This window comes from Saprolegnia diclina (assembly GCF_000281045.1).
Source record: "Saprolegnia diclina VS20 unplaced genomic scaffold supercont1.1, whole genome shotgun sequence".
Lineage (NCBI taxonomy): Eukaryota > Oomycota > Saprolegniomycetes > Saprolegniales > Saprolegniaceae > Saprolegnia > Saprolegnia diclina.
Window position 1 is genome coordinate 772,323 of NW_008246068.1, and position 25,304 is coordinate 797,626.

At 59.2% G+C, this 25,304-nt stretch overlaps 13 protein-coding genes across 13 annotated transcripts; 3 read left to right on the plus strand and 10 right to left on the minus strand.

The window, feature by feature from the left end:
- Positions 1–35: 35 nt before the first annotated feature.
- SDRG_00246 (GrxB family glutaredoxin) lies at positions 36–880 on the minus strand. Its single transcript, XM_008605714.1, has one exon. It carries the CDS (start codon positions 871–873, stop codon positions 97–99), a length of 777 nt encoding a protein of 258 aa, XP_008603936.1. The 5' UTR covers positions 874–880; the 3' UTR covers positions 36–96.
- Positions 881–1,568: 688 nt separating this feature from the next.
- SDRG_00247 (hypothetical protein) lies at positions 1,569–2,569 on the plus strand. Its single transcript, XM_008605715.1, has one exon. The coding sequence runs from the start codon at positions 1,573–1,575 to the stop codon at positions 2,524–2,526; it is 954 nt and encodes a 317-aa protein (XP_008603937.1). The 5' UTR covers positions 1,569–1,572; the 3' UTR covers positions 2,527–2,569.
- Position 2,570: 1 nt separating this feature from the next.
- SDRG_00248 (hypothetical protein) lies at positions 2,571–3,374 on the minus strand. The gene has a single exon (XM_008605716.1). The coding sequence runs from the start codon at positions 3,297–3,299 to the stop codon at positions 2,628–2,630; it is 672 nt and encodes a 223-aa protein (XP_008603938.1). The 5' UTR covers positions 3,300–3,374; the 3' UTR covers positions 2,571–2,627.
- A 300-nt stretch (positions 3,375–3,674) lies between these two features.
- SDRG_00249 (hypothetical protein) lies at positions 3,675–5,733 on the plus strand. The gene is made up of 2 exons (XM_008605717.1): positions 3,675–4,240; positions 4,298–5,733. The coding sequence occupies exons 1-2, from the start codon at positions 3,715–3,717 to the stop codon at positions 5,668–5,670; spliced, it is 1,899 nt and encodes a 632-aa protein (XP_008603939.1). The 5' UTR covers positions 3,675–3,714; the 3' UTR covers positions 5,671–5,733.
- Positions 5,700–7,089, minus strand: SDRG_00250 (hypothetical protein; the record flags this gene model as incomplete). Its single annotated transcript, XM_008605718.1, has 5 exons — positions 5,700–5,855; positions 5,915–6,217; positions 6,260–6,363; positions 6,408–6,690; positions 6,739–7,089. The coding sequence occupies 5 exons, from the start codon at positions 7,087–7,089 to the stop codon at positions 5,700–5,702; spliced, it is 1,197 nt and encodes a 398-aa protein (XP_008603940.1).
- Positions 7,090–7,666: 577 nt separating this feature from the next.
- Positions 7,667–9,026, plus strand: SDRG_00251 (hypothetical protein). The gene has a single exon (XM_008605719.1). The coding sequence runs from the start codon at positions 7,693–7,695 to the stop codon at positions 8,986–8,988; it is 1,296 nt and encodes a 431-aa protein (XP_008603941.1). The 5' UTR covers positions 7,667–7,692; the 3' UTR covers positions 8,989–9,026.
- Positions 9,027–9,036: 10 nt separating this feature from the next.
- On the minus strand, positions 9,037–10,669 carry SDRG_00252 (hypothetical protein; the record flags this gene model as incomplete). The annotated part of the gene is made up of 2 exons (XM_008605720.1): positions 9,037–10,298; positions 10,351–10,669. 2 exons carry the CDS (start codon positions 10,667–10,669, stop codon positions 9,037–9,039), a joined length of 1,581 nt encoding a protein of 526 aa, XP_008603942.1.
- A 146-nt stretch (positions 10,670–10,815) lies between these two features.
- Positions 10,816–11,575, minus strand: SDRG_00253 (hypothetical protein; the record flags this gene model as incomplete). Its single annotated transcript, XM_008605721.1, has 1 exon — positions 10,816–11,575. The coding sequence occupies one exon, from the start codon at positions 11,573–11,575 to the stop codon at positions 10,904–10,906; it is 672 nt and encodes a 223-aa protein (XP_008603943.1). The 3' UTR covers positions 10,816–10,903.
- A 469-nt stretch (positions 11,576–12,044) lies between these two features.
- Positions 12,045–15,167, minus strand: SDRG_00254 (hypothetical protein). The gene has a single exon (XM_008605722.1). It carries the CDS (start codon positions 15,055–15,057, stop codon positions 12,157–12,159), a length of 2,901 nt encoding a protein of 966 aa, XP_008603944.1. The 5' UTR covers positions 15,058–15,167; the 3' UTR covers positions 12,045–12,156.
- A 1,580-nt stretch (positions 15,168–16,747) lies between these two features.
- Positions 16,748–17,817, minus strand: SDRG_00255 (hypothetical protein). Its single transcript, XM_008605723.1, has 7 exons — positions 17,595–17,817; positions 17,486–17,552; positions 17,364–17,432; positions 17,259–17,313; positions 17,144–17,204; positions 17,021–17,103; positions 16,748–16,977 (listed from the first exon to the last, which is right to left on the minus strand). Exons 1-7 carry the CDS (start codon positions 17,809–17,811, stop codon positions 16,831–16,833), a joined length of 699 nt encoding a protein of 232 aa, XP_008603945.1. The 5' UTR covers positions 17,812–17,817; the 3' UTR covers positions 16,748–16,830.
- A 262-nt stretch (positions 17,818–18,079) lies between these two features.
- Positions 18,080–21,198, minus strand: SDRG_00256 (AGC/PKG protein kinase; the record flags this gene model as incomplete). The annotated part of the gene is made up of 13 exons (XM_008605724.1): positions 18,080–18,501; positions 18,547–18,725; positions 18,814–19,013; positions 19,067–19,273; positions 19,317–19,497; positions 19,544–19,953; positions 20,000–20,260; positions 20,307–20,380; positions 20,427–20,525; positions 20,574–20,655; positions 20,697–20,831; positions 20,882–21,022; positions 21,064–21,198. 13 exons carry the CDS (start codon positions 21,196–21,198, stop codon positions 18,080–18,082), a joined length of 2,526 nt encoding a protein of 841 aa, XP_008603946.1.
- A 58-nt stretch (positions 21,199–21,256) lies between these two features.
- Positions 21,257–23,291, minus strand: SDRG_00257 (hypothetical protein; the record flags this gene model as incomplete). The annotated part of the gene is made up of 4 exons (XM_008605725.1): positions 21,257–21,672; positions 21,716–21,818; positions 22,119–22,193; positions 22,242–23,291. 4 exons carry the CDS (start codon positions 23,289–23,291, stop codon positions 21,257–21,259), a joined length of 1,644 nt encoding a protein of 547 aa, XP_008603947.1.
- A 91-nt stretch (positions 23,292–23,382) lies between these two features.
- SDRG_00258 (hypothetical protein) lies at positions 23,383–24,819 on the minus strand. Its single transcript, XM_008605726.1, has 2 exons — positions 24,674–24,819; positions 23,383–24,626 (listed from the first exon to the last, which is right to left on the minus strand). Exons 1-2 carry the CDS (start codon positions 24,803–24,805, stop codon positions 23,496–23,498), a joined length of 1,263 nt encoding a protein of 420 aa, XP_008603948.1. The 5' UTR covers positions 24,806–24,819; the 3' UTR covers positions 23,383–23,495.
- Positions 24,820–25,304: the final 485 nt, after the last annotated feature.

A 25,304-nucleotide genomic window follows, 5' to 3' on the forward strand; every position in this document is an offset into this window, starting at 1 on the left:
CTCTCGACCTGTCCAACTCGAGGACATGAGAAAAGTACCGTGCCCCAAATGGCAGTCTCGTGTTGAATTGCTAAAGGTAGGGGGCAAAAGGGCGACTTAGAAGCGGGCGAGCGTGTCGAGGAGCGGAATATCCGAGACCTTGGACATGTACTCAATGTACTCACGGACCTTGGGCGGCCACGCGACGCCCTGGACAATCGTGAGCCCACGGAGACGACCGAAAAGGTCAATGTCGTCGTAGCTCAGCGTCTCGTTGACCGAGTGGGGCTTCTTGAGCATCGCTTCCAGTTGCAAGAGGAACGCGTTCAGCTGCGCAACGTACGTGGCGCTGTTGGTGATCGCGTCGTCAAAGGACCCGATCGTCTTTTCCTTCTTGTTCTTGTAGTAGTCGCGCGACGCTTGGGTCGCAAACTCGGCAAAGAGCGTCGCGTGGAAGCGCGGGTGGTACAGGTACCGCATGCACTCGGCCGAGTCCTTGATCCACGCCTTGAGGTCGGCCCGCGTCGCGTCGGCCTCGGCCAAGATGACCTTTTCGCCATAGGTGGCGTCGACGTAGCGGACAATGTCCATGGATTCGGGCATGACCAGGCCCGACGGCGTCTCGAGGATCGGGACGACCTTGGCACCGACAAGCCCGATCGGCGTCGCCTCGTCGTGGTTGGCGAGGAAGACGAGCTCGACCGGCAGGCCCTTCAGACCAAAGATCATGCGCGTGCGCACGCAGAACGGGCAGTGGTCGTAGATGTAGAGCCGCGGCAGCGCCGGCGCGGCCTTGGCCGCCACCTTCTTGGACGCAGCGGCGAAACCGAGGCCGGCGCCGACGGCGAGGCTGCTCGCGAGGCTCAGGGCAATGGCGGCCTTCGACTTGGTCATGCTTGCGTCAAAGTGAAAATGAACGCCTCACGTCACATCGCCTGTGATTGGCCAAAATTAAGATACCGAATTCGGCGCCCGCCGACCAGAAACGCTCGCGATTGACTGCAGCCCAACCACGGTGGCCCTGCGTGGAGCAGAGGAGGGACCGCGTGGCTCGCCTTTCGTGGACGCTGTCCTCGAGGCGATGGCTTGCAGAGCAAACGCGACTGGGTTGCTACGACGACCCATGTGCGATACCACAGGACTCGCGAGAGCGGATGCTCGCTTGCCCCAACGTGAGCAACGGGGCTCAGCGCTGCAAGGATCTAGTTGCTACGGCCTCACGAACAAGCCGCCAACCTAGCGTGGTTTGGCTGTTGATGCGCGGTCGGACATTCGCCTTGTTAAACGTTATTCCTTGGTGGTCTTGCGTGTCGTCAACGACAGACTAGATTTCCGGCCAGCCAATGAACACGCAGATTATGTAGTATACACTGTTTTAAACACTGGAGGCCTAATGCTTTTGCCTCAAAGTCGGTATCCCGCAGTGACTTGACGCAACATCGAGCGACTCGCAGCGATGCACGAGACGGAGCGACAGTTTGTCACTCTGCTCGTCCACCGAGCCGACTTGAATGGCATCGAATGCGTGGTGGCTTCATGAATTGTATAATACAACATTGCTGTATTAAACACATTTAAAACGTAAAAAGTGCAATGTCAGCCATGGCATCGCGGCCAGCGCGGTCGCTGCGCCTGTTGCTCCTGGGCCTTCTCTTCATGGCCACGAGTCTGCTCCTGCTCTATGCTTCCATCGTAAGCAAGTCGACATCCGAGGCTACCTTGCTGCGCCGGCGTCACCCCAGCACGTCTCTGCGCCGCGACAAGGTGGCGTACATGTTATATGCCACCGACACGGTCACGGCCTGCAATGCACTTATCATGGCCAAGCAGATTCGGCGCCTCGGAACACCCTCCTCGATCGAGATTGTGCTTTTGGTAACTGACAAGGTGGCCGACGCGACGCTGACCGCGCTCGAAGCCGACGGCACGCTTACGCTGCAGCTCGTGTCGCCGTGGGTGCAGACAAATGCCAAGCACTCTACGTGGTCGTCGTCCCTCACTAAGCTCCGCGTCTTTGCGTATTATGGCTACGACAAAGTCATCTACCTCGACTCGGACGCATGGCTGCACCGCAACTTGGACCACCTCTTTGACTTAAGTGACGCTGCGATGTTTTGGGCGCCGAGAGCGTACTACCGCCCGCCGCCCACGATCGCGTCGACGTTGCTCGTGTTGCGGCCGTCGTCAAAAGCGTTTGCGCAGCTGCAGGCCGCGGTGACGACGCAGTTTGCAGCGATGGCCGTCTACGACATGGACGTGCTCAATGCCATGTGGCCGGACGCGCGCGGCGTGCTCCCGAGCCACTACGTGGTGCTGAACGGCCACTTGAACTCGAACCTGACGCTGGACTTCGACTCGGTCGACGCGCGCATCAACGCCACGTACGTGACGCACTTTTCGTCATCGCCGGATGGCAGCTATGGCAAGCCGTGGAGGGTCGAGAAGAAGAAGATGCGACGACAGCCCGAGTGGCACCCGCGCTTTTACGCGCTCTTTGAAGCGTACTGGCAAAGCCAAGAGCTCTACTGTCCGTGGCTGCACCTGTAGATAGACACTAGAATACACAATATAGAGAGCACTTGACATCCATTGTTTCTACGCTTATTGCTAACGCGATTTATCTCGCACAGACAGATAGTGCACGTTGTCTAGCCACGCAAAGCGCGAGGGGTGCCATCGTTCTTGCGGTTGCCGGTGGTGGCGCCGCTCGTGGTGGCGCCGGTGTTTTTGAAGATGTCCTTGGACTGGTCATCGGCGCCGCTCTTGGTGATTTGGCCCTCTTTCACACTCTTGCCAGTGCTGTCGGGCATTACCTGAGTATTGGCACCAGTGCTCGTGCCGCTAGCTCCTGTGTAGCTCGTCGGTTGCGCGTCGTTTTTGCGGTTGCCGCTTGTGTTGCCACTAGTGTTCTTGAAGATGTCCTTGGACTGGTCGTCGTCGTCCTTGACGTCGGGGTTGCTTTTACCGCCGGTGTTCTTGAAGATGTCCTTGGACTGGTCACCGGTGCCCTTGACGTTGGAGTTGCTTGTGCCGCCAGTGAGACCTGCCGGCTGCGCGTTGCTGGTGGTGCCGCTCGTGTTGCCACTAGTGTTCTTGAAAATGTCCTTGGACTGGTCACCGGTGCCCTTGACGTTGGAGTTGCTTGTGCCGCCAGTGAGACCTGCCGGCTGCGCGTTGCTGGTGGTGCCGCTGTTCTTGAAGGAGACGTTGGATATGTCTCCATTGCCTTTGACGTTCGGATTTGTGCTGGCGCTGGTGCTGACCCGCATCTGCTCGGCAGCTACCAAGGTGCCAAAGAAGAGGAACGAAAGCAGCTTCATGGAGTGTTGCTGGCGGGCGGATAAATCGAGAACTGGTGTTGCTCTGTCGGTGCCGTGATTAGCGATTGGTCGCAGAGACCGTCGCTTCGAGCCAACAACGGCGGTTGCACCAAACATCGATAGATACGCTTGATTTGGGTTTTGCGTTGTAGCTACGCTGGAAGGATTCATTTCATTTGGGTTTGCCATGCGCAAAGCCTTACCCCTACCCTACCCTGGCCCAGAAAGTTCATTTCCTCCGTGGGCTTCCTTCCCTGAGGTGGAGCTGTGAAGACGCTGTGTTGGTACGCGCGTCGACCGAGTCGATGTTCAGGGTCAGGTGTTTTGGCGCGAATTGTGGAAAGGGCAAACTCGTATCCGGAAGTGGCACGGTATCCGGAGTAGCGACGTGGCTTCGAGTGACTCTGCCTTTCCGATGGCTGAAGCACCCGCCAACAACGAGGAGAGCTCGTGGTTCTCGTCGATCGTGCGCGCCGGCCTCATCTGGTACGGCGTCAACAAGGTCACATCCGTGCTGTGGGGCAGCGCCGATACGCCGACGACGACGGCACCCGCGCCAATGACGGGGCCGTCCATCGGCTTTCAAGCGCCGTCGCCCTCGAGCATCCAGGCGTTTGACGCGACGCTCAACCCGTTCGCCAAGTTTTCGCCGCTCACGCCGACCAACGAGCCGCTGCCAGGGCACCGCAACACCTTTGCGTACGGCGTCTTGACCAACATCCAAGTGTACGCTACGCCGTCGCCGACGTTTTCGTTTGACGACGACGAGGCGTCGCTGGTCTGGGACTTTTCGTCGGTCCATTACGGCTTTCTCGAGGTGCCTGTGGAGCACAAGGTCAATCTCAACTGGACCATGACGCCGTATCTGCTCAACAATGGCACGCTCCACGCGCACGTCTTCTTCACCAAGGCCGGCTACTCGCCCAACCCGTCCGACGAAAGTAATATCCTCGATTTCTCTACTTCCTGCACCTCAGGCGCTCACACAAAGCGTGTAGACTATGACGAACTCGCTACGGTCTACAAGCGCGTCGAAATGAACACGTACCGTCCGCGGGCCAAGATCGTCAAGCAGCGCAACTTGTGGCAGCGCCAGGCCGACGAGGCCGCCGAGGTCAACCTTGACGTTGCAGTCATCGACGAAGACACGACGTACGTCTCGCATTGGAAGCCGACGCTCACGATCCACGTGCTCGTCGACCACTCGGTGTACGCGCGCGGGCAGCCGCCGCAGCCGTTCGTGGCGCCGTACCTTCAGGTGGACCCGGTCTCGGGCAACTACCTCCCGGTACTGCACCTCAACGAGTTTTGGCTCCTCGACGAACAGCTCTTGCCGATCAACAGCAGCGTGCCAAGCCTGCCGCTCGAGGTCGAGTTTGCGGCCATTGGCATGACCAAGTTTGCCCTCTACCATCAGATGGACCAGTCGTTCAAGATGCAGCAATCGATGGGCACGAGCTCCAAGCGGGACACGGACGCCATGAAGAAGATGTTTGTCGACACCAACCCGTACCTGCTCGCAGTCACGTTTGTCGTGTCGATTCTCCATACCGTCTTTGATATGCTCGCGTTCAAAAACGATGTGAGCTTCTGGAAGAAGCAAAAGTCGCTCGAAGGCCTCAGTCTCCGGACTGTCGTCCTCAACGCGTTCTTCCACCTCGTCATCTTCCTCTACCTCGTCGACAATGACACGTCGTGGATGATTCTCTTCAGCTCGGGGCTTGGCGTCGTTCTCGATTTCTGGAAGATCAAGAAGGCCATCAAGATCAGCCGCGACGCCGACGGCAAGCTCGTGTTTGCTGGCGAAGACAACTACGTATCGTCGTCGACCGCCGAGCACGACCGCGTCGCCGTCGCGCATGTGTCGTACATCATGTACCCGCTCCTCGCGGGCTATTCGTTGTACAAGCTCATTTACGCCGAGCACAAGGGCTGGTACTCGTGGGTGCTCTCGAGCCTCACGAGCTTTGTGTACGCGTTTGGCTTTATCATGATGACGCCGCAGCTCTACATCAACTACAAACTCAAGTCGGTCGCGCATCTGCCGTGGCGCGCCATGGTGTACAAGTCGCTCAACACGTTCATTGACGACCTCTTTGCGTTTGTGATTACGATGCCGATCATGCACCGCCTCGCGTGCTTCCGCGACGACATCATTTTCTTTGTGTACCTCTACCAGCGCTGGATCTACCGCGTCGACAAGTCGCGCGTCAACGAGTTTGGCCAAGGCGGCGACGAGCCAACGGCGCTCGAGACCACGCCGCCGCCGACAACGAACGACGAGGCGCCCGTGGCGACGATTCCGGACCGTCCGACCCCAGACAGCACGACCACCCAGCGCCGCGCCAAGACCGACCGCGTGCCGCAGTAGAATTTATGTGATTTTGATTTCAAGACATTTTACCGCGTGGCTTTTGGCGCCTTTTTTTTGGCTTTTTTCTTCTTTTTCTTCTTCTTTTGCGCCGCCTTGAGCTGATGTCGTGTGCGGTACCCGCGAAAGTGGGCTTGGATCTTGGCAATGTACCGGAACGCCAGGGCTTCCTTGGACTCGCGCACCTAATAGCGCAGGACCGTCAAACGATCCGGAGGGGTAGGGTAGGGGTAGGGTCGATCACCTTGCGCTCGTCGTCCCAGCGCGCCACATCAGCGGCCGTGCGACGGTCGTTTTCATCCATGATGGCAAAGTGCTCGACGAGCCGGTCGATCTCGGCGGCGTCCGACGCGGTCGCGGACCGCAGTGCGTCGATGTCCGCTTGCAGCGCAAAGAGGTCTTGGTCGTAGCGCTCGAGCAGGCTCCCGAGTTCGACGGCGCCCTTGAGCTTCTTCTTTCGATGGCCCGTCTCGACATAGTGGTGCTGGTCCTGCACGTGGACTTGGGCGACGCTGCGTGTCGACACTTCGTCGCGGAGCCGTGCGTTCTACAGCACCGGAATATCGACGAAAATGAAGTCGCTTCGTACATCTTCTTCAAATGTGTTGAGGAGACCAAACTCGGCTTGCTTGGCGTCTTGGTCGATGAGCGCATTTGCTTGCTCGGTGCCATGGTTGATGTCGTGGAGCTCCGCTAGACGAGAACATTTGAAAATTGCAAAATACACAAAATGTCACTTTTGAGCGCGAGAATTTTCTTGAGATTTTGTCGGCTCGCCGCGTCGCGCGCCTCGTGCTGCGCCCGCACTTCAAACAGCATTTGCTTGTAGTCGTGTTCGGCTTCGCGGATGCGGACCTTCATGTCGCTCAGGAGCGCGCGGTGCACCTCGTCTTCCTCGACCGACGTGCTCAGCGTGATGCGAACGCGGTCCCGGACCGCGGCCACATGCCCCGCAAAGGCCGAGAGGCCCGTTGGCGGCGCATTGTTGTTGCTGTGGTGCTGGTTGCTCTTGTGCTCAGCCTACAAGTGCCACCGCGTCCATCGCCCAACTAAGCTTTTTAGCAATACCAATAAGACACTGGTGCCCTGCGCGTGCCGGTACATGGCCCGGCAGAGCGCGCGGGTACTGGCCTTGGCCAAGCCAAACGCCGCTTCGCCCTCCTCGGACGAGAGGTCGACGCGATCGGGCTGCGTCAAGTGCGTGAGCAAGTCATCTTCCGCGAGGAAGTGGTTCTCGAGCGCGAAGGCGGCGTCGCTATCGAGCTGGCTGCACACGGCTTTGAGCGCAACGGCGGCGAGGTGGTTGCTGTTGACGTCCTGCGTTGGCGCAGGCACCGTCGATAGCAAATGCAGCTTCTCGACGGCCTCGCTGAGCAGCGAGAGCACGCGGTCGCTCTCGACGCAAGTAAACCGGCTCATGCCGCCGACATGCGACTGCCGTTTCACTGCGATCACGTAACCAACTGCATCACTTGCAGTCCATGCAAGACAGTTTGTCTGCGCGGAGTCCATGACCTTGAGAAGAGGACGATATGTGTATGGACAAGCATCGACAGCAGGCGTGAACTCGAAAGCGGGGCTGTGACAGCTCGGAAGATCCCCCAGAGCGCCACTGGACTGGTACAGGACATCCGCGATGCGCGGTACTCGACCGATGCCATCTGGACACGGACAACGCAGCGATCGATGCGATTTGCTGCCATCCCGTCGGCCTTTCTCGAGTGCGACTGCGACAATGAGCGCAAGCTCATGCTGACCGGACGGGCTCCATGTGGCAGATGCCCTATGAGCACAGTCCGCAGCAGGCCGCAGCACCAAGACCAAGGTGGCTTTGGCCTGCAGCGCTCTCTGGGTCCCTTCGCACTATGGTTAATCGACTTTATGGTTAATCGACTTGGCCGAGCTGGCGTGGCGAGCTTGGATCGGCATCCCAGGCAGATCGCGCCTATTGATTGGCTGGCTTTTCAGCCAATCACAACCGACTGAATCATCGCTGAATCATTCTGGCCTTTCTGGCTTGCCATGGGAGGGGGCGTCGCATGGACCAAGGGCAGCACGCTCGGCTTCACACGCTGGAGCCAAGAGCCCTTCGAGCTCTCGCCCGTGGAGCTTGCGAGCTTGGACATTCCGGTCCCGCCAGGCCAGCCCACGACGGGGCTACTGCTGCGGTACCGGGACCACGCGCTGCTCGTCCATCACGCGTCCGCAGTCGCCAGCGACGACGCGACCAAGCGCATGCTCGAGTTTGTGGGTCGATCGCTCGACAGCGTGCGCAAAGCCAACAAGTACTTTACCGCCGCGGCGACGGTCTCCGTGCGCTTCTACGTCGGGTCCGAGGCCGAGCGCGACCAGTGGCTGCAGCTCGTGCTCCTCAACACACAGGTGCAGCCACATGTCGTTGCGACTCCTGTGCCACCCGCACCGCTTGAGCTGCCAGAACTCCCAGCTACATTGAGCGCGGCGCCAACACCTCGCCGCCTCAGCGAGACGATCAATGACGGTTTCCAGAGCTTGGCGAACGCTGAGGCCTGCGAGGACGCTTCGGACACGATTGGTGCCCTCGCTGCGTACCGAGAAGCCCACGCGCGCTTCACGCAAGTGCATCCGCAGCTGCCAATGAACAAGACGCGGGAGCTCATTGCTGACAAATGCAATGAGATCCAGGCCATCATCGACGACTTGATGGCCCCTCGACCAGCGACAACAACGTTGGCGCCGGCCACCGCCACAGCACCGCCGCCACCATTGGTCTCCTCCGCTAACGACGCACCCTTTTCGCAGCATGACATCGCGGGCCCACTGCCAGCACCCGCACCAATTCCTACGAACCTCGACGAGCGGCTGAACCGTCTGCAAGGATTCGCCGATTCGCTCCAGGTGGAGAAGGCTCGGGCCGAGAAGAGCACCAAGAAGTCGGACTTGGAGCTCCGTTTTGCAGCGTTGAAGAACGAGGCCAGCCGCGCTCCACCGCTCGAGTCGCTGGAAGCACGACTGACCAAGCTCCGGGGCGGAACCCCTAGCCCTGTGAGCAGCAGCCGCAACGTCGCCGTCGAGTCGGCCATTGACCTCGCCCTCGAGTACGCAATGAGCGGCGAGGACGGGAGCCCACAGGCGGCGCCACACGCTCGGCAAGTCGACGATCTCATCACGCAGGTCCAGCACGAGATCGCGCTGGGTATGCAGGATGATCCGACACGCCTCTCCCTCGACAGCAGCGAGATCAGCGACGACGACGCGTCTAGTAGTAGCTCCGACTCGGACGACGCCACTTCACCGCGCTCCAGCCAGCGTGCCAAGCGTGGAAAAGCCCCCTTGTAATCGAAACGAACGTATAAAAAGGTTGGTTGACTGCATAAGCCGCGAGTCCTACAGCGTGGCGACCGTGATGGGCGTAGCGAGCGAAAAGTGCGTCGGCGTGAGAAGCGCACTGAGCTTCTCGTCGTGCTCGCGGCGGGCGAGGCGCCGCGTGTACGCTAGGACACCGATGGCTACCACGGTCGCTGCCCCAGCGACGACAAACCCAAACACAACCGCCGGGCTGTTGTACGTCATGGCGCGGGTGTCGGCCGTCAAGGTCGTCGTCGATGCCTGCGAAGCTATCGGCGATGCTTGAGATGCGACGGGCGATGCGACAGGCGATGTGAGAACGGGCTGCGAGACGGCCAACACAGGCACCACACAGGTTGACTGTGCTCCGATCGAAAGCGATACGTCGACGACCGAGGCGTTGGCCGTTGTGTTGACCGACGTGCCGCGGACGCCGATGCTGTTGGCGCCCGACGGCAATGCCGTGTTGAACGCTTCCGACGTCAGCGTCCACGTCCCTGTCGACGCGTTCTCGGCGCTCGCCATGCAATTCCACGTATCCGAAATGGACGCCACGTGAGCTGCGCGGACGTCAATGCGCCACGGGCCTGCGTCACCCGAGCTTTGCGCCGTGAGGTAGACGTAGAGAGCAAACCCACCGGGCCAGACCGACCAGGCATATGTGGCATCGGCGCACGTTTCTTCAAGTGTCGTGGCGGGAGGTTGCGTCATTGGTGGCGTCGAGGCCACGGGTGTCGTCGTCAACGTCGGTGAACTCGTCGCGGAGGGGCTTGAGCAGGGGGTCGAAGTGGTCGTCGTCGTCGTTGGTGGTGGTGTCTTTGGTGGTGATGTTAGCATTGGTGTTGAGGTCGGCGTTGGGGCAGCGGACGGTGCTGGCGCCGGGGGCAATGTATTTGGGCTACTACCCGAGGTACCAGCAAACTGGTTGGTGCCTACGAGGGTCTGACCGATGGCGAGACCCGGAAGTGTATCGAGGACAACTTGTCCATCCGTCGACGTCACGCGCACGTCAAAGGGACCCGGCGGAAACGCGGACGCAAACTCGCCAATAAAGAGGAACGTCGTGATGCTGCTGGCCGACGGCGGCGCCAAGAGGTGCCACGTGTCGTCGTTGGCCGTTCGGATTTCAAACGATGCGACTGGCATACCAAAGTTGCGCGGTTGCAGTCCGACCCAAAACTTGTTGGACCCTGCGTCGACAAAATACTCGATCGGGCCCGAGACAAAGTCGTTGGAACAAGGCACAAAGTCCCACGCGATCGAGACGCGTGTCGGGTCGAGTCCCGTGAGCGCTGCAAAGGCTACGTCACGACTTAGTATCAATCTATCAATTCCGAGAGTGCACTTTTGTACCTTGGTTTGAAAAATCCAGCGAGCCATGGAGACACTCGGGGCACTGGTTGGTGATGAGCACGACGACGGACGACCCGGTGCACGCGGCGCTGGTGCACGTGACGCGCGCGCACCGGCCGCAGTTCATCGCATCGTCCCACTGCGGCGCATTGATGGCGGCAAAGTACGTCTGGCCAGCGCTCTTGCTGGATCCCCAAAGCGACGTAAACCCGCAGTTGCCGCCGACCCAGTCGCTCGAGTACGCCGTGCCGTCGCCCGTATACGTTGCTTGCGCCGAGAAGGCGCCGAGCAGCAGAGGCAGCCACCGCCAGCCCTGCATAGTCAAAGAAAGGACAAATGACCGCGACCGCGCGACGTGCGATGCTATAAATATGCCGATCCGACGTCGCCCATCTTGGCCGATACCCTTGCCATCAACATGGCGACCCGACCAAGTTAATTGTACACAAATGGTTTTTGTTCTGTATTTTTAGGTTGAATTTATCTTGCAGTTTCGCATTTTGTTGTGGTGTCCATTTGGCTTTCGTATTGTTTACTTGGAGTTGTTGTGGGCCTAGACGGCCGCGTCGGCTTCGTCACCGAGGCTGCACTGAGAAATGAGTGCCTGAAAGTCCTTGATCGCGTCCATCATGTTGGCGGCGGCCTCCGCCTTGTCGCTCAGGAGCGGTCGGCGGAAGCGCAGCACAACTGGCTTGCGCGCCCACGCCTCGGACGTTGTTCGTGGCGACACTTCGACGCCGTTGACGCGCAAAAGGACGTCGCCGTTGCGCATATGGTGGCCGCCGATCGCGGTTTTGCGCGCGTCGAGCACGAGATTGCGAACCGCGAGAACGTTGTGGCCGACGCGCCCGAGCGTAAAGTTGAAGTCGCCGTCAAACACCGTCCAAATGACGTCGTAGAGTACTTTGGGCAAGCGCGTTTCGAGCTCGACGGACGACGCGCCATGCGATTTACATGTGGTCGCCGACATAAAGTCGAGTGTGAACGCGACCTTGCGCTCGTCGCGAAAGGCAATGATCGACGCCATCGCGTCATACGCCGTCGTGCCAATCACCGAGCAGCCGTTGATGTTGATGAGAAAGTCCATCTCGCGCACGCCGTGGTGGAACGCAAGGCCCTTCTCGTCGACGTACGAGAGCACGATGCCGCCGTCGGCCGAGCCCACGAGCTGAATGCCGAGCTGCGCCGACGGCGGGCACTCGAGGTGGATGTTGGGCCGCAGCATATTCTTCTCACGTATCGACACTTGCAAAATGCGCTTTCCATGCTTTTGGCAATCTCGCTTTTCCGCCAAGCGAAAAAATCCCCTAACCTCACCTCACCTACCCCTATAGATGGCTTTTTCACAGGTATACCTCGATCGATCGAGCATCGAGCATCGCTTGGGCGATAGCGCTTGTTTGTCGAGATGGCTTTGCGTACAGAGAGATGGGCCACATAATACTCAAGGAGGAATAGCGTGGATGCAGGCTCCTGTTCTTCGGCCACCCGACAGAGGAATCTCTGACCTTATCGGAAGATCGATTCGATCCACCCATGTAAACGCGCTTGGATAGAGTTACATGAACGTATCTCGAGTGATCTTTGTTGAACATAGACTTTGCACCAGTAGGGACTAGGAATTTCCTTCATCTTCACTCGCCGGGCCTGCGCACGGCGGTGCGTCTAGCTCGTCTGTCGTCGCCCGGTATGTGTGCGAATATGGTGTCAAGTGTGTGCATATGGTGTTAAAGTACTATCATTTAAAGTGAGTGGTATCGCGCCATCGTCGTCTACTGGGCGTGCTATATAGTAAGGTGCGTGACGTTAGATCCAGACGCCGTCGCCTTCTTCCTCTTCTTCGTCCGAATCCGAGTCGTCGTACTTGCTCGGGTCCAGCATCGACATGCGCTCATCAGCCTCCATCGTCAGCTTCTTGAACAAGTTGATCTGGTCGTCGCTGAGGCCCGTAAACTCGGCAATGTCGCCGTCGCCCATCATGATCATCGACATGCGCGCCTGCTTGACGACCTCGTGCGCTTCTTCGAGCTGCTTGGCCATTGCAAAGTTCTGCTCCTCGCGGGCCCGAAGCAGCTCGGCGTCCTTGTCAAACTCGTCGTCTTCCTCTTCCTCATCTTCGTCGTCCATCGTGTAGTGGTGCTCGTCGTCGTCAAAGCTGCTCACGCTCATCTTGGACGGCGACCGGTGGCTATCGTCGTTGCCAAACGTCTTGCGCATCGGCGGCTCGGGCGTCGACACCTGTCGCATCTTCATGTGGCTGTCCGAGCGCGACCGCTGCAAGTCGGGCTTGTAGAAATGCGCAAACTCGGACGGCGCGTCGTCATCGTCGGCCGCTTCGTCGCCTTCTTCAATGACCGCCTTGGGGTCGTCGCCCGCCGACATGCGAATCGACTGGAGGTCTTGGTCCGACCGTTCGCGCTGCGCTTGGAGCTTGCGGGCCAGCTCCTCCTTGCCATCGGCGCGCGCCTTGTCCTCCTCGGCCTTGAGCATCCGCGCGAGCTCCTCCTTCCCGCGCTTCTCCCGCTCCATGCGGTCGCGGTCGCTCGAACTCGACGACCGGTGCCCGTTAAAGTGGTGGACCGGGTTGCCACCGCTTTTTCGCAACTCTTCGAGCTCGTGGAGCATCTTCTCCGCTTCGAGACGCGCGTTGCGCTCCTCGACCTCGTTGTGCAGGAGGTCTTCGCGCGTGCTCGGGCGGCGATACAGGCCACCTTTTGGCAAAGGCGCAGGCGCCTCGTCGGTCGTCGCCTCGTCTTGGTCTTCGTCTTCTTCGACAATGGTCGTGTGGACAGTCGCGTTGTCCGCAACGACGATCGGCTCGCCGTAGAACGCTTCCCAGCAGCTCGTGCAGTACCACTGCCCGTCGTCGTCGAGGAAGAAGGGCACAGCGAGCGACTCGAGGCAGTGGCACTCGGCGCACGTCTTGCGCGCCTTCTTCGTCGGCAGCGCCGTCTTGGTGATGTGACTCAGATCTTCCAAGATCGACTGGCGCATCATGTCGTACTGGTCGAACGCCGTGTCGTCCGCCGCGCTGTTTTCAGCTGCGGCCGCAAAGCTCTCGTCTTCGGTCTCGTAGTTCTCGCGCCGGAACGGCGTGATGACCGACGCAAGCTGCGCGAGCATGTTGTTTTGCTGGCCAATGACCTCGACGGGCTTGTTCTCGGTCGCCGACCGCAGAATGCGCTCGCGTTGCTGCAGCGCGAGGTACTCTTCGTACTTCTTGGCCTCTTCCTTGACGCGCTCGAGGGCCTCGGCCAGCACTTGGGCCTCCCGCTCGGCGCGGGTCAGCGCCTCCTTCTTCTCACCGCGCTTCTTCTCGGCCTGCGCCGCCACGTACGCCTTGGCTGCAACGCGAATGAGATGCGCCTCCTTTGTGCCATCGACAATCTCAGAGAGCAGGACGCCAGCAAACGCGTCGGTGAGCGGGTCCAAGCCTTGCGACGTCGCGACGAGCTGCTTGGCCACGTCGAGCGGGATCTGCTCGCGCTTGGGCGTCGCGGCGCGGGGCGGGTCGACTTCGCGGGCGCTGGGGCGGAAGCGCAAGATCGCGGGCTTGGGCGTGTGCTTGAGGAGGCGGAGCGTGCCCGTGTACGAGGCGCCGTCGACGGTCTTGCCGTTGACCGAGACAAGGACGTCGCCGACGTGGGCGTTGTGGAGGCCGCTGGCACTGCCGCGGCCCGTGAGGCGCGAGATCATGGGAACGTCGGCGGGAGTTGGCTTGAGCTTGAGCCCAAGCTCGCCTTCGCGCCACACAATGTCGTAGAGGCTCGTGTCGACGACGTTCGGGCGCGCCGAGTCGAGGACGACCGACGCCACCGACGGCTTCTCGGCCTCTTCACCGCGTTTGCGCGACGGCCGCCGGCGCATGCGTTTGAACTTGAGCACCGCGGGCTTTGTGATCGACTTGAGGAGCGAGATCGACGACCGGAACCCGATCTCCTTGGTGTCTTGGCCGTTGATGACGAGGAGGATGTCGCCGACGCGCGCGCGGTCAATGCCACTCGTGCCGACGCCCTTGCCTGTGATTTTTCGAATGCATGGAATGTGGCAGTCGTCGTCGTCCGGCCGGAAGATCATGCCGAGTGGGCCCTCGGTCCAGACAACCGTGTACGTTTCGCGGCGGGGCTTGACCGGCGCCGACGTCGACGAGGTGGCCGAGACCGTCGACGCCTCGGACGACGTCGACGACGAGTGGGCGAGGACCGGGGGCGGCAGCACGACGGCGTTTGCCCGCTCGCGCTCGCTGTCGCGCTCTGATCGCCGCCGGTGTTCCCGCTCGCGGTGTTCTCGCTCGCGGTCGCGCTCGATGCGGTAGCTTTCGCCGCGCGAGGTGCCCAAAGCGGCGGCGCTCGAGACGCCACGGCGGTACTCGCGGTGCGACGACGACGACGAGTGTTCGCGCCGACGGTCCAATTCGGCGCCTGTGCTGTTGCGCGCGCCGAGTGTCAGAAGCGACTTGGGTATCCGGAAGCGCAGAATCGCCGGCCGATGGATCGTCTTGAGCATCTCGACCGTCGCGTCGTACCCGCGCCGCGCGGTATCCATGCCGTTGATGCTCACGAGCATGTGGCCGACGGCGACGCCGGCCTTGGCCGCTGCCGAGTCTTCGCGCGTGATGCGGCCGACGACCGGCGGCATGTCCTCGCCGAGGTCCGGACGCAGCGTCAGCCCCAAGGAGCCCTCGCCCCATGAGACCTGGTACTCCATGAGCTCTACGACGACTACGGGAGATTGGCTGGCGTCAATATACTGTCGCCCACGGACTTCAAGATATCAAATGCTACAGGAACCCTCCGGATAACGGCAGGCGCCAGTGCAAACCGGTTCGGTTCAAAACCCGGTTCAAGCTCTCGTACCGCCACCCTCGGACGCTGCGTTCACGCAGCGCCGCTAACCGCGCGACAAGCAAGACACCCACCCTGCCCACGATTGCCCTTGCGGCGTACGAGACAGGTCGCGCGGTATTATCGGGACAGTATGCGGTAGGGATATGGCGCCAACTGTAGTCGCAGTTGCAAGCCAGCCAAAGTAGCACGCGACGCCGGCGCAGCGTCGTCTTGGCCGATCCCCTGCAGCGCAACTTGGGGCTCTTCAGGACGGGCCTCGTAGGCGCGCTGGTGCCAACTGAGCGCAAGCGCATGGCGTTGAGGGCTTTCAGGCCCGGTCCGACGGGAGTGAACCGGTTGGCCTGCGGAACGTCAGTCCCATGAAACCTCTCACAGTTGATATTATCCGGATACCGCTCCCGAGCAAGGGACTCGCGGTGAGTATGGTAAGAACATGCGCGCGTTGGCCAATCAGCGTGCGACTTTGCATTTTTATTGCGACGCAAGAAGAAACGTGTCTGTGACTACCTTGGGTTTGTATCGGACCGGCAATAAACACGCTGTGGAATTTATATTACTGTGCCATCCGGATAAACAGGCGCGTGTGTAATCCGGACGAACTCGGATCGATTGCCCACCCACACCCCGTGCATCCAGGTGCGTCGTACTGTACACAAATGCCTAGTCCATATTCGTAATATAACGTTAGTATATTGCTAAAACGACCAATATGCTAAAACGACCAATACATATATTGCATGCAGACACTCTCACAACGAAATATGTCTATTGCCAGTTGCCAGTGGGCGCGGTGGGACGATGCCCTGGTCCAGCGTGGGCTTCAACGAGGCGCCCTTGGCGATCGCGCGACGGTAATACCGTGTGCGACACTAGTACACACTGCAATATACAGTGTTTGTTCGCATGCTTTTGTGCACATATGCAGCTTCTGCCAGCGCCAGGCCGTGTCAACGCCACTTACTTAAGCGGTGTACGTCGACAGAATCCAAAGCGTCGAGACGATCGAGTTTTGCTTGCGCTCGAAGCGCGACAGACTATGGTAGCCAGCGGATACGAATCTCGAAATCTTATTTAGCGCCGCTCGCTCTTAGTGCTTGGTCCTTATCGGGTCGTCGTGTCGGGTCCGATATCGACTTTGAACGATGATGTCCAAACAAACGTGGACGCCGCTCAAGCGTTGAAATGTTCACGGTTCCAACGTTAAGGTCTATGGTAATGGACACATTGTTTTGCCCTTGGAAACGTCGTCTTCTTGTGCAACAATGAGCTCTGCTCGTGTCAGTCCTGCGTCTTGTCGCCTTGATAGCGCCGTTTCCAAGTAGTGGAAGAGGTTTTCCGCACAAGGCCGAGCGCTCAAAAGCCCAAGAAAAAGTACAATTACGACTAAAATCCACGCGCAGAGCAAGCGAGCTCGAGCTATTCACAAACTTGTCGTATCAGTCAAGAGCCTCGCCCACCACTGGCATGGTGGGCACCAACGCGGTTATTGCCCAAGTATATAGCTCGGTCTTGTTGATTTTGTTCTGTATGGTTGAATTTGCCACTTCAAGTCTCCACCTTGCAACGTTTAATGCATTAATGCACTTGCTCCACTGTAGCATACCTCGTCCAAGAACCAATATATCGACGTGCTCTAAAAGAGTTCTCGCACTTCTGCGTGGAGATACTCTTGCGGCTCGGGCGTCCGCAGCGACAGCGTCCGCGTCGTTTCGCCCGTTGCAAATGACATGGCCTCGACGATGACCGTGTCGATCTCGACAAGCGGCGCCAGCGTATGCTCCTACGAACGGTGGTTGTGGCAGGCGGTGCGTTCTCTTTCGTACGTTGTGTGTCAAGAGCTGCTCAATGTCGTCGTGACGGTAGATACCATAGAGGTTGGACGCGCTAATGCGGCACTTGTAACTTCCTACGCTCGCATCGCCTCCTTAGCTCGATAGCTAACGCACCCGTCTTGTCACGGCCGAGGCGAATGTCGAGCGGCGGTGTGCCACCCGGTCGCGGCTTGATCTAGCTCCGACAGACGATTTTGACCTCCTAGAAACAGAGATGTCGACGCTATACCAGCAGCCCGGTCGCGCCAAAGAGCTCCTGAAGCGCAAAGTACGAGTCTGTGCCGCTGCCACCACGAGTAGTGTGTGAATCGATCAAGAGGTCAGGAGACGGCACCTGTGGGTGCGGCTGCAGCGTCGCATGATGCGGTCGGATGCCTCGAGGCACTGGTCCTTGGGCAAAAACCTTCGGTACATAGTCCCATAAGGATCGCACACAAGATTGCAGTCGTATCCTACTTTTGAACGATGCGCTTGACCGCCGCGACAAAGGCTTCAGTCCGGTGATCGCCGACAAACCGAACCCCTAGGACCATGTTATGCACTAAGCTAGGGTGATGGGATCAACCGTTGAGCATTATGTCTTCACGCACAGCGTCTCGAAAGGCCTGCGCCGTGTCAACGTCGCAGTGGGAGGAGAGCGGAAGTCGACCCCGCAATAGGTGCGAGCCGAGTACTTCGATAAAGTCTGCCTTGCGGCTCGATACAACGCGCTTCCGTACCGCTTGCACAAGACGCGGGTCCAAGATCGCGTCGAAGTCCTCGCTGTTGTCGTTGTTGCTCATTGTGAAACGTTAAACTGCGAACTTTTGAGGTCGTCCGCGGTTCGATCCCCACTTTTCATAAAGTTTCTGTCAATTCGCCAAGAGGAATCATCATCAACGTCATCACAGCAAAAAAAAATAAGCATAAGTCGTTTGCCTCCGTAGCTGGAATATGCGTGGAGACTGTCGTCGTTGGAAGCGAGATCGAGCCGTACCCACTCGCAATGTGGTACAAGTAGCTCGCGCGAGGTCTCTGTACGCGCTGCAAGTATACTAGTACACGTTGCTATTAAAACCCCTCAAATATGTTATCCTGGCTTCCGTCGTAGTCGGCGTCATTGACGCGCAAGCCCTGGTCGCCGTCAAAGAGAGACGTGTCGTAGCGACTGGTGAGCTGCGGCACATACGGCGTCTCGAGCGTCTGACTTCGCAGCGCGTCCCAGTCAATCGACGCAAACCAGGGGTGGCCCATAATGTCATTCGGCCCCGAGACGCCCATGCCGAGGCGCTTGGTCGGGTCGCCATGCAGAAGCTTCTCGACGAGGTCGCACACCGCGGGGCTTTCCGCGAGAAGGTCGGGGGGGAACTGCACCGCGTTCGCCCCGGTGCGCACAAACGCAATGTTCTTGAAGAGGCTCGCAATGTCCCCGTCCGGCGTCTCGAACGGTGTGTACCCCAATAGCATTTCGTAAATGAGCACTCCAAGCGCCCCTACATAACAGCATTATCTTGTCTGTTGGTGACAAGACGATGTACAATAATCGACGGCAATGTCGTGGCCCGTATTTAGCACAAACTCGGGCGCGAGGTACTCTTGGGTGCCGCAGAGCGTGTAGCTGCGCGCATTCACCTCGGTCGTGCCGTCTTCGTTGGTGACTGTGAACGGAATTTTCTTGGCAAACCCCATGTCGACGATCTTGAGGTACCCCGTGGCACTACGAAATTCCATCAAAATTCATCAAATTCATCAAAATTCATCAAAAAATCTCTAAAACAGCAAAAATGCATCTCGAAGCGCCATACCTCACGAGAAGGTTCTCGGGCTTGAGATCGCGGTACGCAATGTCGCGTTTGTGCAAATGCTCGAGGCCCAAGTAGACGCACGCGGCGTAAAACTTCATGTCTTCTTCGTCGAGGTCCCGGCCGCAAATGTCCGTGTGGAGTACGCTGAAGAGCTCACCGCCCTGGACGAGCTCGAGAAGCATGTATAAGTAGTTGGCGTCCTAATCGCGTGTCCAATATAGTCCTCTTTTCGATATTTATAAAATGCAAGTACCTGGTACGTGGCGTAGAGCTGTACGACAAACGGGTTGGGCGGCAGCTCCTTGAGAATCATGCGCTCGCGCATAATGTGTTCTTGCTGCTGGCATTCGATCACATGGGCTTTCGAGACGCACTTGAGCGCGAGGAGGTACTCTTCGGCCTCGTAGAACGCTTGCACCATCGTAACCCGGCCAAACGAGCCTTCGCCAAGAACCCCAATCTACATGTACATTTGCGCACGCTTTCCAGCGCCTGAGACGTACGTGGACGAGGTCTTCGAGGTCGAGGTTGCTCAGTGGATGGCGGTAGAAAAGGCCGCTCACGTTGGCAATGTTCGCGATCGACTGGCGCCGCGTGACAATGCCAAGCGACACGTTGGCTTGGGAGAGCCGAAGGCACGTGACTTGGCCAACGCACGTCGCGGTGGATTTGTAGTCGCCGCCCCTAATGCGATAGTTTATCGTTTGAAACGAAGAAACGTCGTCGGTACGTGATGGCTTCGCCGCCAAACGAGTCTTTGACGTTGAGTTCGAGCGGAATGTTTTCGTCTTCGAAATCTTGGACGTTGACTTGGCCATCGCGGATGATGTAAAAGTACTCGGCCGGCAGGTCCGGTTGAAAGATGATATCGCCATCGTCGTACTCGACGATCTCAAACATGTTCGTGATGCTGTCGAGCTCGTCGTCGGTGAATTCGGCAAAGTGGTCGTACGTGCGCAGCGCGCGCTTGATGCCGTTGGACTCGAGGATCGCGGTGAGCGGTCCGATCATCGAGATAAAGTCGGCCCGCATGAGCCGCACGCATTTCACAAGCCCAATCGCGCGCACGGTGCAGTTACGTGGCTGGTCGTTGAGGAGCGCGGTCTCGCCAAAGTAGTCGCCTTGGTGCAACCGCGCAATCTACCTCGTGTTAAACTCCTTTCAAAAAACAAGATGTCCATGTCACCTCGGACTTGGACGACGACATGAGAATCAAATTACGCTTGGAGCCGGCGACCGTGCACCCGACCGTGCCGGACGCCACAATGTAAAAGGCGTCGCCGCGGGACCCTTGCTGGACGATGACGGCGCCGTCTTCGAAGGTCACTACTTCGAGACACCGGTTCATGGACGTGAGCTGGCGCGACGTGAGCCCGGTAAAAAGTGGGACTTTTTGCAGCCACTCGGAGCGCTTTCCGAGCGACTCCATCGACGATTGCGCTTGGATCTATCGTAGATAGTTAGATGGAGCGGACGACAGGATACGTGCGGACCGCGCGAAATTCATTGCGCCCAAGTGTCCAAAGCTTGCAGTCGCTGGTCGCAATCACGGTCGCCGCGCGCGGGGCTACGATTATGACATCGTGTCAACTGCGATACACGAATGCCAGTACCGTCGTAAATGAGCGCGAGTTCGCCAAAGTGCCCACCGGCCGTGACATCGCCGACGTGGACATCGTTGACGAGGCATTCGCAACTGCCGTCTTCAATCACTAGAAGACAGTAATAGTGCACTGCATAGTCTCGAAGTGGCAACGTACCGTAGAATTTATCGCCGTGGTCGTGTTGCCGAATGATGACGTCCCCAGCTTTGACGCTGACGCTTGTCATGACCGAGACCACCTAGCGCGCGCTCCAGTGTGTGATGCGGCGACGTCACGTACCATGTCCATCTCGCCCTCGGTCGTCGCCTCGAAAAGCAGTGCCTGAATGTTCTCCTTCAAGAGCTTGCACGTCTCGGGGCTCTTCTTGCTCGACCGCGGCTCGTCGTTCTTCTCGCCGCGCACCGACTTGGAGTCCTACGCCATGACGCCCACGATGTCATCGGCTTGACACCATCCAAGTCTACGTGTCCAGGCTCAAAGATATTGACGCGCTTTTTTCGCTGGCCGAGGCTGCTCCGCTCCGAGGTGTGTGAGACGCGACGCGTCCAGACGCCGCGCTTGGCCGTCGGGTCGGCCCGCACGGCGTGTATTGAGCTGGCGTACATCTGCGACCGACTGTGAGATGTCTCGCATCGCGAGGTCCTACCTTCTTCAGGTGCTCGAACACAGCTTCGTCGCTCACGTGTTGCTGGACGAGGTTCGTGTACTCGTTCTTGAGGAACCGGAACGACTGCAGCGAGACGTCGGGCTCGTCTGGCGCCACCGACGCGCCCGCGCCCATGCCTCTCTAGTCGCAAATATATGTTGTTCAACAAACGACGCCTTTTTATAGACGGCGGTTAACCAGCACTAGAGCGTTTTGCGGGCAGAAAGGGCGTCGCGCCTTGCACCAAGCGGGGAGCGCGCGCGGTCGCGTTCGAGTGCTTGGCCATGCGTGTGCCAAATTGAATCGCTTGTTTCGGCAACCCCGTGCAGTGGCGAAGTCCCAATCCGCGGGCCACAACACGCAATAGCAGCTTGTCACCGACCCCCCGCGGCTGGGAAAAATCCACAACATCGTCGAGCGGCGTTGCCGCCAAGAAGTTCACGACATGCTCGTCCAGGTACGGGAACCGGGCTTCGCGTCCGTGGTCCGAGATCATGCGGTCGTCGCGGCCGAGGTTGCGCAGCCAGAGACGGTCCATGTCCATGCGAAGCTCGGCGCGGAGGCCGTCGTAGCCATCGCGCTCGAACGCTGCCTTGTGCCGGCCGTATCCTAAAGCATTATTGTGGTTGCAGCTTCATGAAACGTAGCAAACCAGCAAGTTGTTCGTCCGCACCAATGCCGACCAAAAGGACTTTGACATTCGACGCGTACGGGGGGCGAGGGGCGGAATGGGGGGACATATCGTGGGGCGTCACCTGCGTGTGGTTGGCGCAAAGAGAGAGCCCTTGCACATGGGCATAAAGTGCATCGACGCCAAGGACACCCATCGCGATGAGCACCGCTCGCGCGGACGCACTCTCTTGCGGATGTCGGCTCGGAGCGAGCTTGGCCGCAAGCTTGTGCAGCTTCTGACAGCACGGTTTGCAGACGTTAAAGGCGCACGTCGGCTGGCGCTGCCGCGTGCACTTGGTCGCTGCGCAACGCGCGTCGACCGGCACGGCAAACCAAACGCAGTCGCTGGGGACTGCGGGGGTGTCGACCTCGGGGCGCTCGACCGCGAGGCAGCCGACGCCGCGGGCTAAAAACCAAAACGCCGTCCCAATGTTGAAGTCCATGTGCGTAACACAAGGCTATGCCATGAGCATCAATCGCACGATACGAGGTTGTGGGTCTCTTACCTGCATGCACGCGACCACGTCTGGCTGCGCGGCCGTGACGCTCTGCCCGTCAATGTCCATCTCGACCAATCGAAAGTCGCGCGTCGGAAACAAGCGCCGCAGCTCGTTCCACGAGACCACGGCCGCCTTACGGTCGGGTGACGCGTGCGCCGTGTCAAAGCACACGTTGTAGAGCTCGAGGGGCTCGTGCGGCGGCAGCGCGTGATGGGCCAGCGCCGCAAGCACGACCGAGTCGAGACCGCCAGAGAAGAGAATGCCGACGCTCGGTTCGTTGTGATTGCACGATGGAACTGACTCGAGCCGGATCGCTACGGCGCTGTAGAGTACGCTGAGCAGGCCTTTTGCAGCGCGCTGCATCGACAGAGACAGCGCGTCATCGAAGGCGAGCGCGTCGAGGGCGGCGGGTAGCGTCTGTGGCGGAGCCACCGCTGGCACCGACGGAGGCCAGGGAGCAAGGCCCGGTGACGCCATGCCATCGTTGTAGTAGAAGAGACCCGTGCACGGAATCTCCTTGCAAACCATCGTCGGATGCGCAATTGACGCGATGACGGCGACGTCGTCTGGACTGGACGGCATGTGCTCGAGCAAGCTGCGCCGACCCAAGCGGTCTCGACCGTACACGAGCGTCTCAGTGGCTTCGTGGAAGAAACAGAGTGCGAATGGGCCTTCTACGGACGCGAGCGCCTCGATGACGTGGGCGGCAACGAGCGCGGGGTCCGTGTCCGCCCGCGTCGCGTCAAAGAGGACTTGAGCGACAACCGCCGTGTCGCTAGAGCACGCTGGGATGGAGAGGCCACCAAACACTTCGCCGTTCCATAGCAATACGCTGCCGCTGGCGTCGAGGACGGGCTGCGTCGCCATGGTGGCACCGCGCAGATGGAGCACCGCGGCCGAGAGCACGACGGCAGCGCCGTTCTTGGACCGCTCGATCGAGCCAAAGTGATCGGGGCCGCGCCGAGCAATCGCAGCCTCCATATCGCGTTGGAGCTGGACGCAGGCGGGCGAGGCGACCGCCGCCGCCGACCCAAGGACGGCCGCAATCCCGCACATCAAAGCACCACCACGATACGCCGCGTGATTTGATTGGCTGCTCTATTTTATGTAGGCCAATCGCATCGTCGGATTTGGTATCCGCGAGAAAGGGCAATCTCCAGCGCGTCTCTTGATACGGCCGAGGACGACCAACCTGATGCAGAAGCCTTTCTTATTTCAAGGCATTATCAACGCAGCACCATCTTATCTACCTACGAGCGCTCACAAGGAGCCGTAGTTGACAGCGATGGTTTCTTCGAGTACGCTTGCCTCGCCGCTCGCTGCTTCGTCGGCCGTGACCTTCCAGAAACAGAGCAGCAATACCATCGCGATCGGGATACCACAGAGCGCTGTCTGCCAGAGCGTCGACGCGCCATACTCTTGGTAGATGTAGCCGCCAAGGAATGCGCCGAGGCCCGACCCAATGCCATTTTGAACCGCGTTGAGAATGCCCATCATGGTGCCATGCGAGTTGGGCGAGTTGCTCTTGACGAAGGTCGTGAAGGCAGTCCACATGAGGCCAAACGTGAGGCCCTGCAGCGCTTCGAACGGCAAGACCGCCCACACATTTGGTACAAACGCATAGACCGAGAGACGCACCGAGTATGCGAGGAGCGAGAGACCGATCGTCTTGGGAATGCCGCAAATGCGCACGATCGAGTCGGCAAAGAAGAAGACGGGGATCTCCGAGACCGTTTGGAGCAAGGTCGCGAGGCCCACAATCGCAGAGTTCTTCTCCGAGAGGTTGAAGAGGTACAGCATGAGGAAGCTGTTGATCGTGCCAAAGACAATGCCGACGACAAACACAATTGAAAAGAGCAGTCGCACCGACGTCGAGTGCAATATCGGCGCCAGCACCGTCGAGAGCGTCGGCGACTGCACCATGGGCGTGCCGTGGATGCGATACTCGACGTGCGGCAAGGGCACGAGGATCGCAATGGCTGCAAACGAGAGTGCGAGCTGCGTGCTAAAGATGACGTAGATACCGGTTGTCGCAATGAGGAGGCTCAGGCCGTACGCGCCGAGGCCGTAGCCGAGCGACCCAAAGAGCCGCTGGCGACCATAGTCGGCCTCGCGCAGCGCGAGCTGGTCGAGCATCGCATTGTTGGGCGAGTTTTGAAAAGCTGCGAGCGCAATCACAATGCAGAGGAACTGGAAATTGGACACAAACTGGACCGTAAAGTTGAGGACCGCGGCGGTCGCAATGCAGAGCGTGTGGATGAGCCTCTGGTGCTGGACGACGTCGGCGACGACGCCCCAGAACGGCGGCCCCACGACGTTGATGTACATGGGAATCGCCTGGAGCACGCCGATCTCGACCTTGCTAAAGTGGCCCACGTCCTGCAGAAAGACCTATCTCGGCGCGATGAGAAGGCGGAGGATGCGGCAAGTGGGCGCACCGCGAGGTAGCTGGCCGCCGACGACCCAGCGTAGTAGACAAAGTACGCGAGCTGGAGGCGCCAGCCCGCCGAGACGCGCGCGGTCGACGGGATCGAAGGCAGGTCCTCAAAGTTGACCTTGCGTCGCTCCATGCTGGACGGTCGCAATCTTGGAAATGGAAATCTACGGAACCATGGAGGCCGTGGCTAATATATCCATATCGCATTGAGATATGGATATTGGACGGTGTACCTGGTGCTCCAAACGACGATGGACGACGACTCGTGCTGCAGACATTAAGCCTTCAGGCTAGACGGGATGAGACTTGGGAAAATAGGAACGGCTTGCCTTTGTCGGGCGACACGGGTATATTGCAGAATGGTTACCTATGGCAGTATATGGACCCAGTCGGTCCATATATAAAACGCTCGTAGGATCCGGATAAAACTGTAGGATCCGGATAAAACTGAATGGGGCACGACTTCAACTTGAAGTGCCAGCGACTTGAAGAAGGTGGTGTGCGTATCCAGCGTTTATGGGGCTATTGTTGCGGAAATACTTGAGTAGTGTATGGACTCCTCGCACGCTGCCGCTGCAGTCTCAAGTTGAGACCAGGTTCTAGACGAGTTGCGACGCCAACCAGCCTCGCGG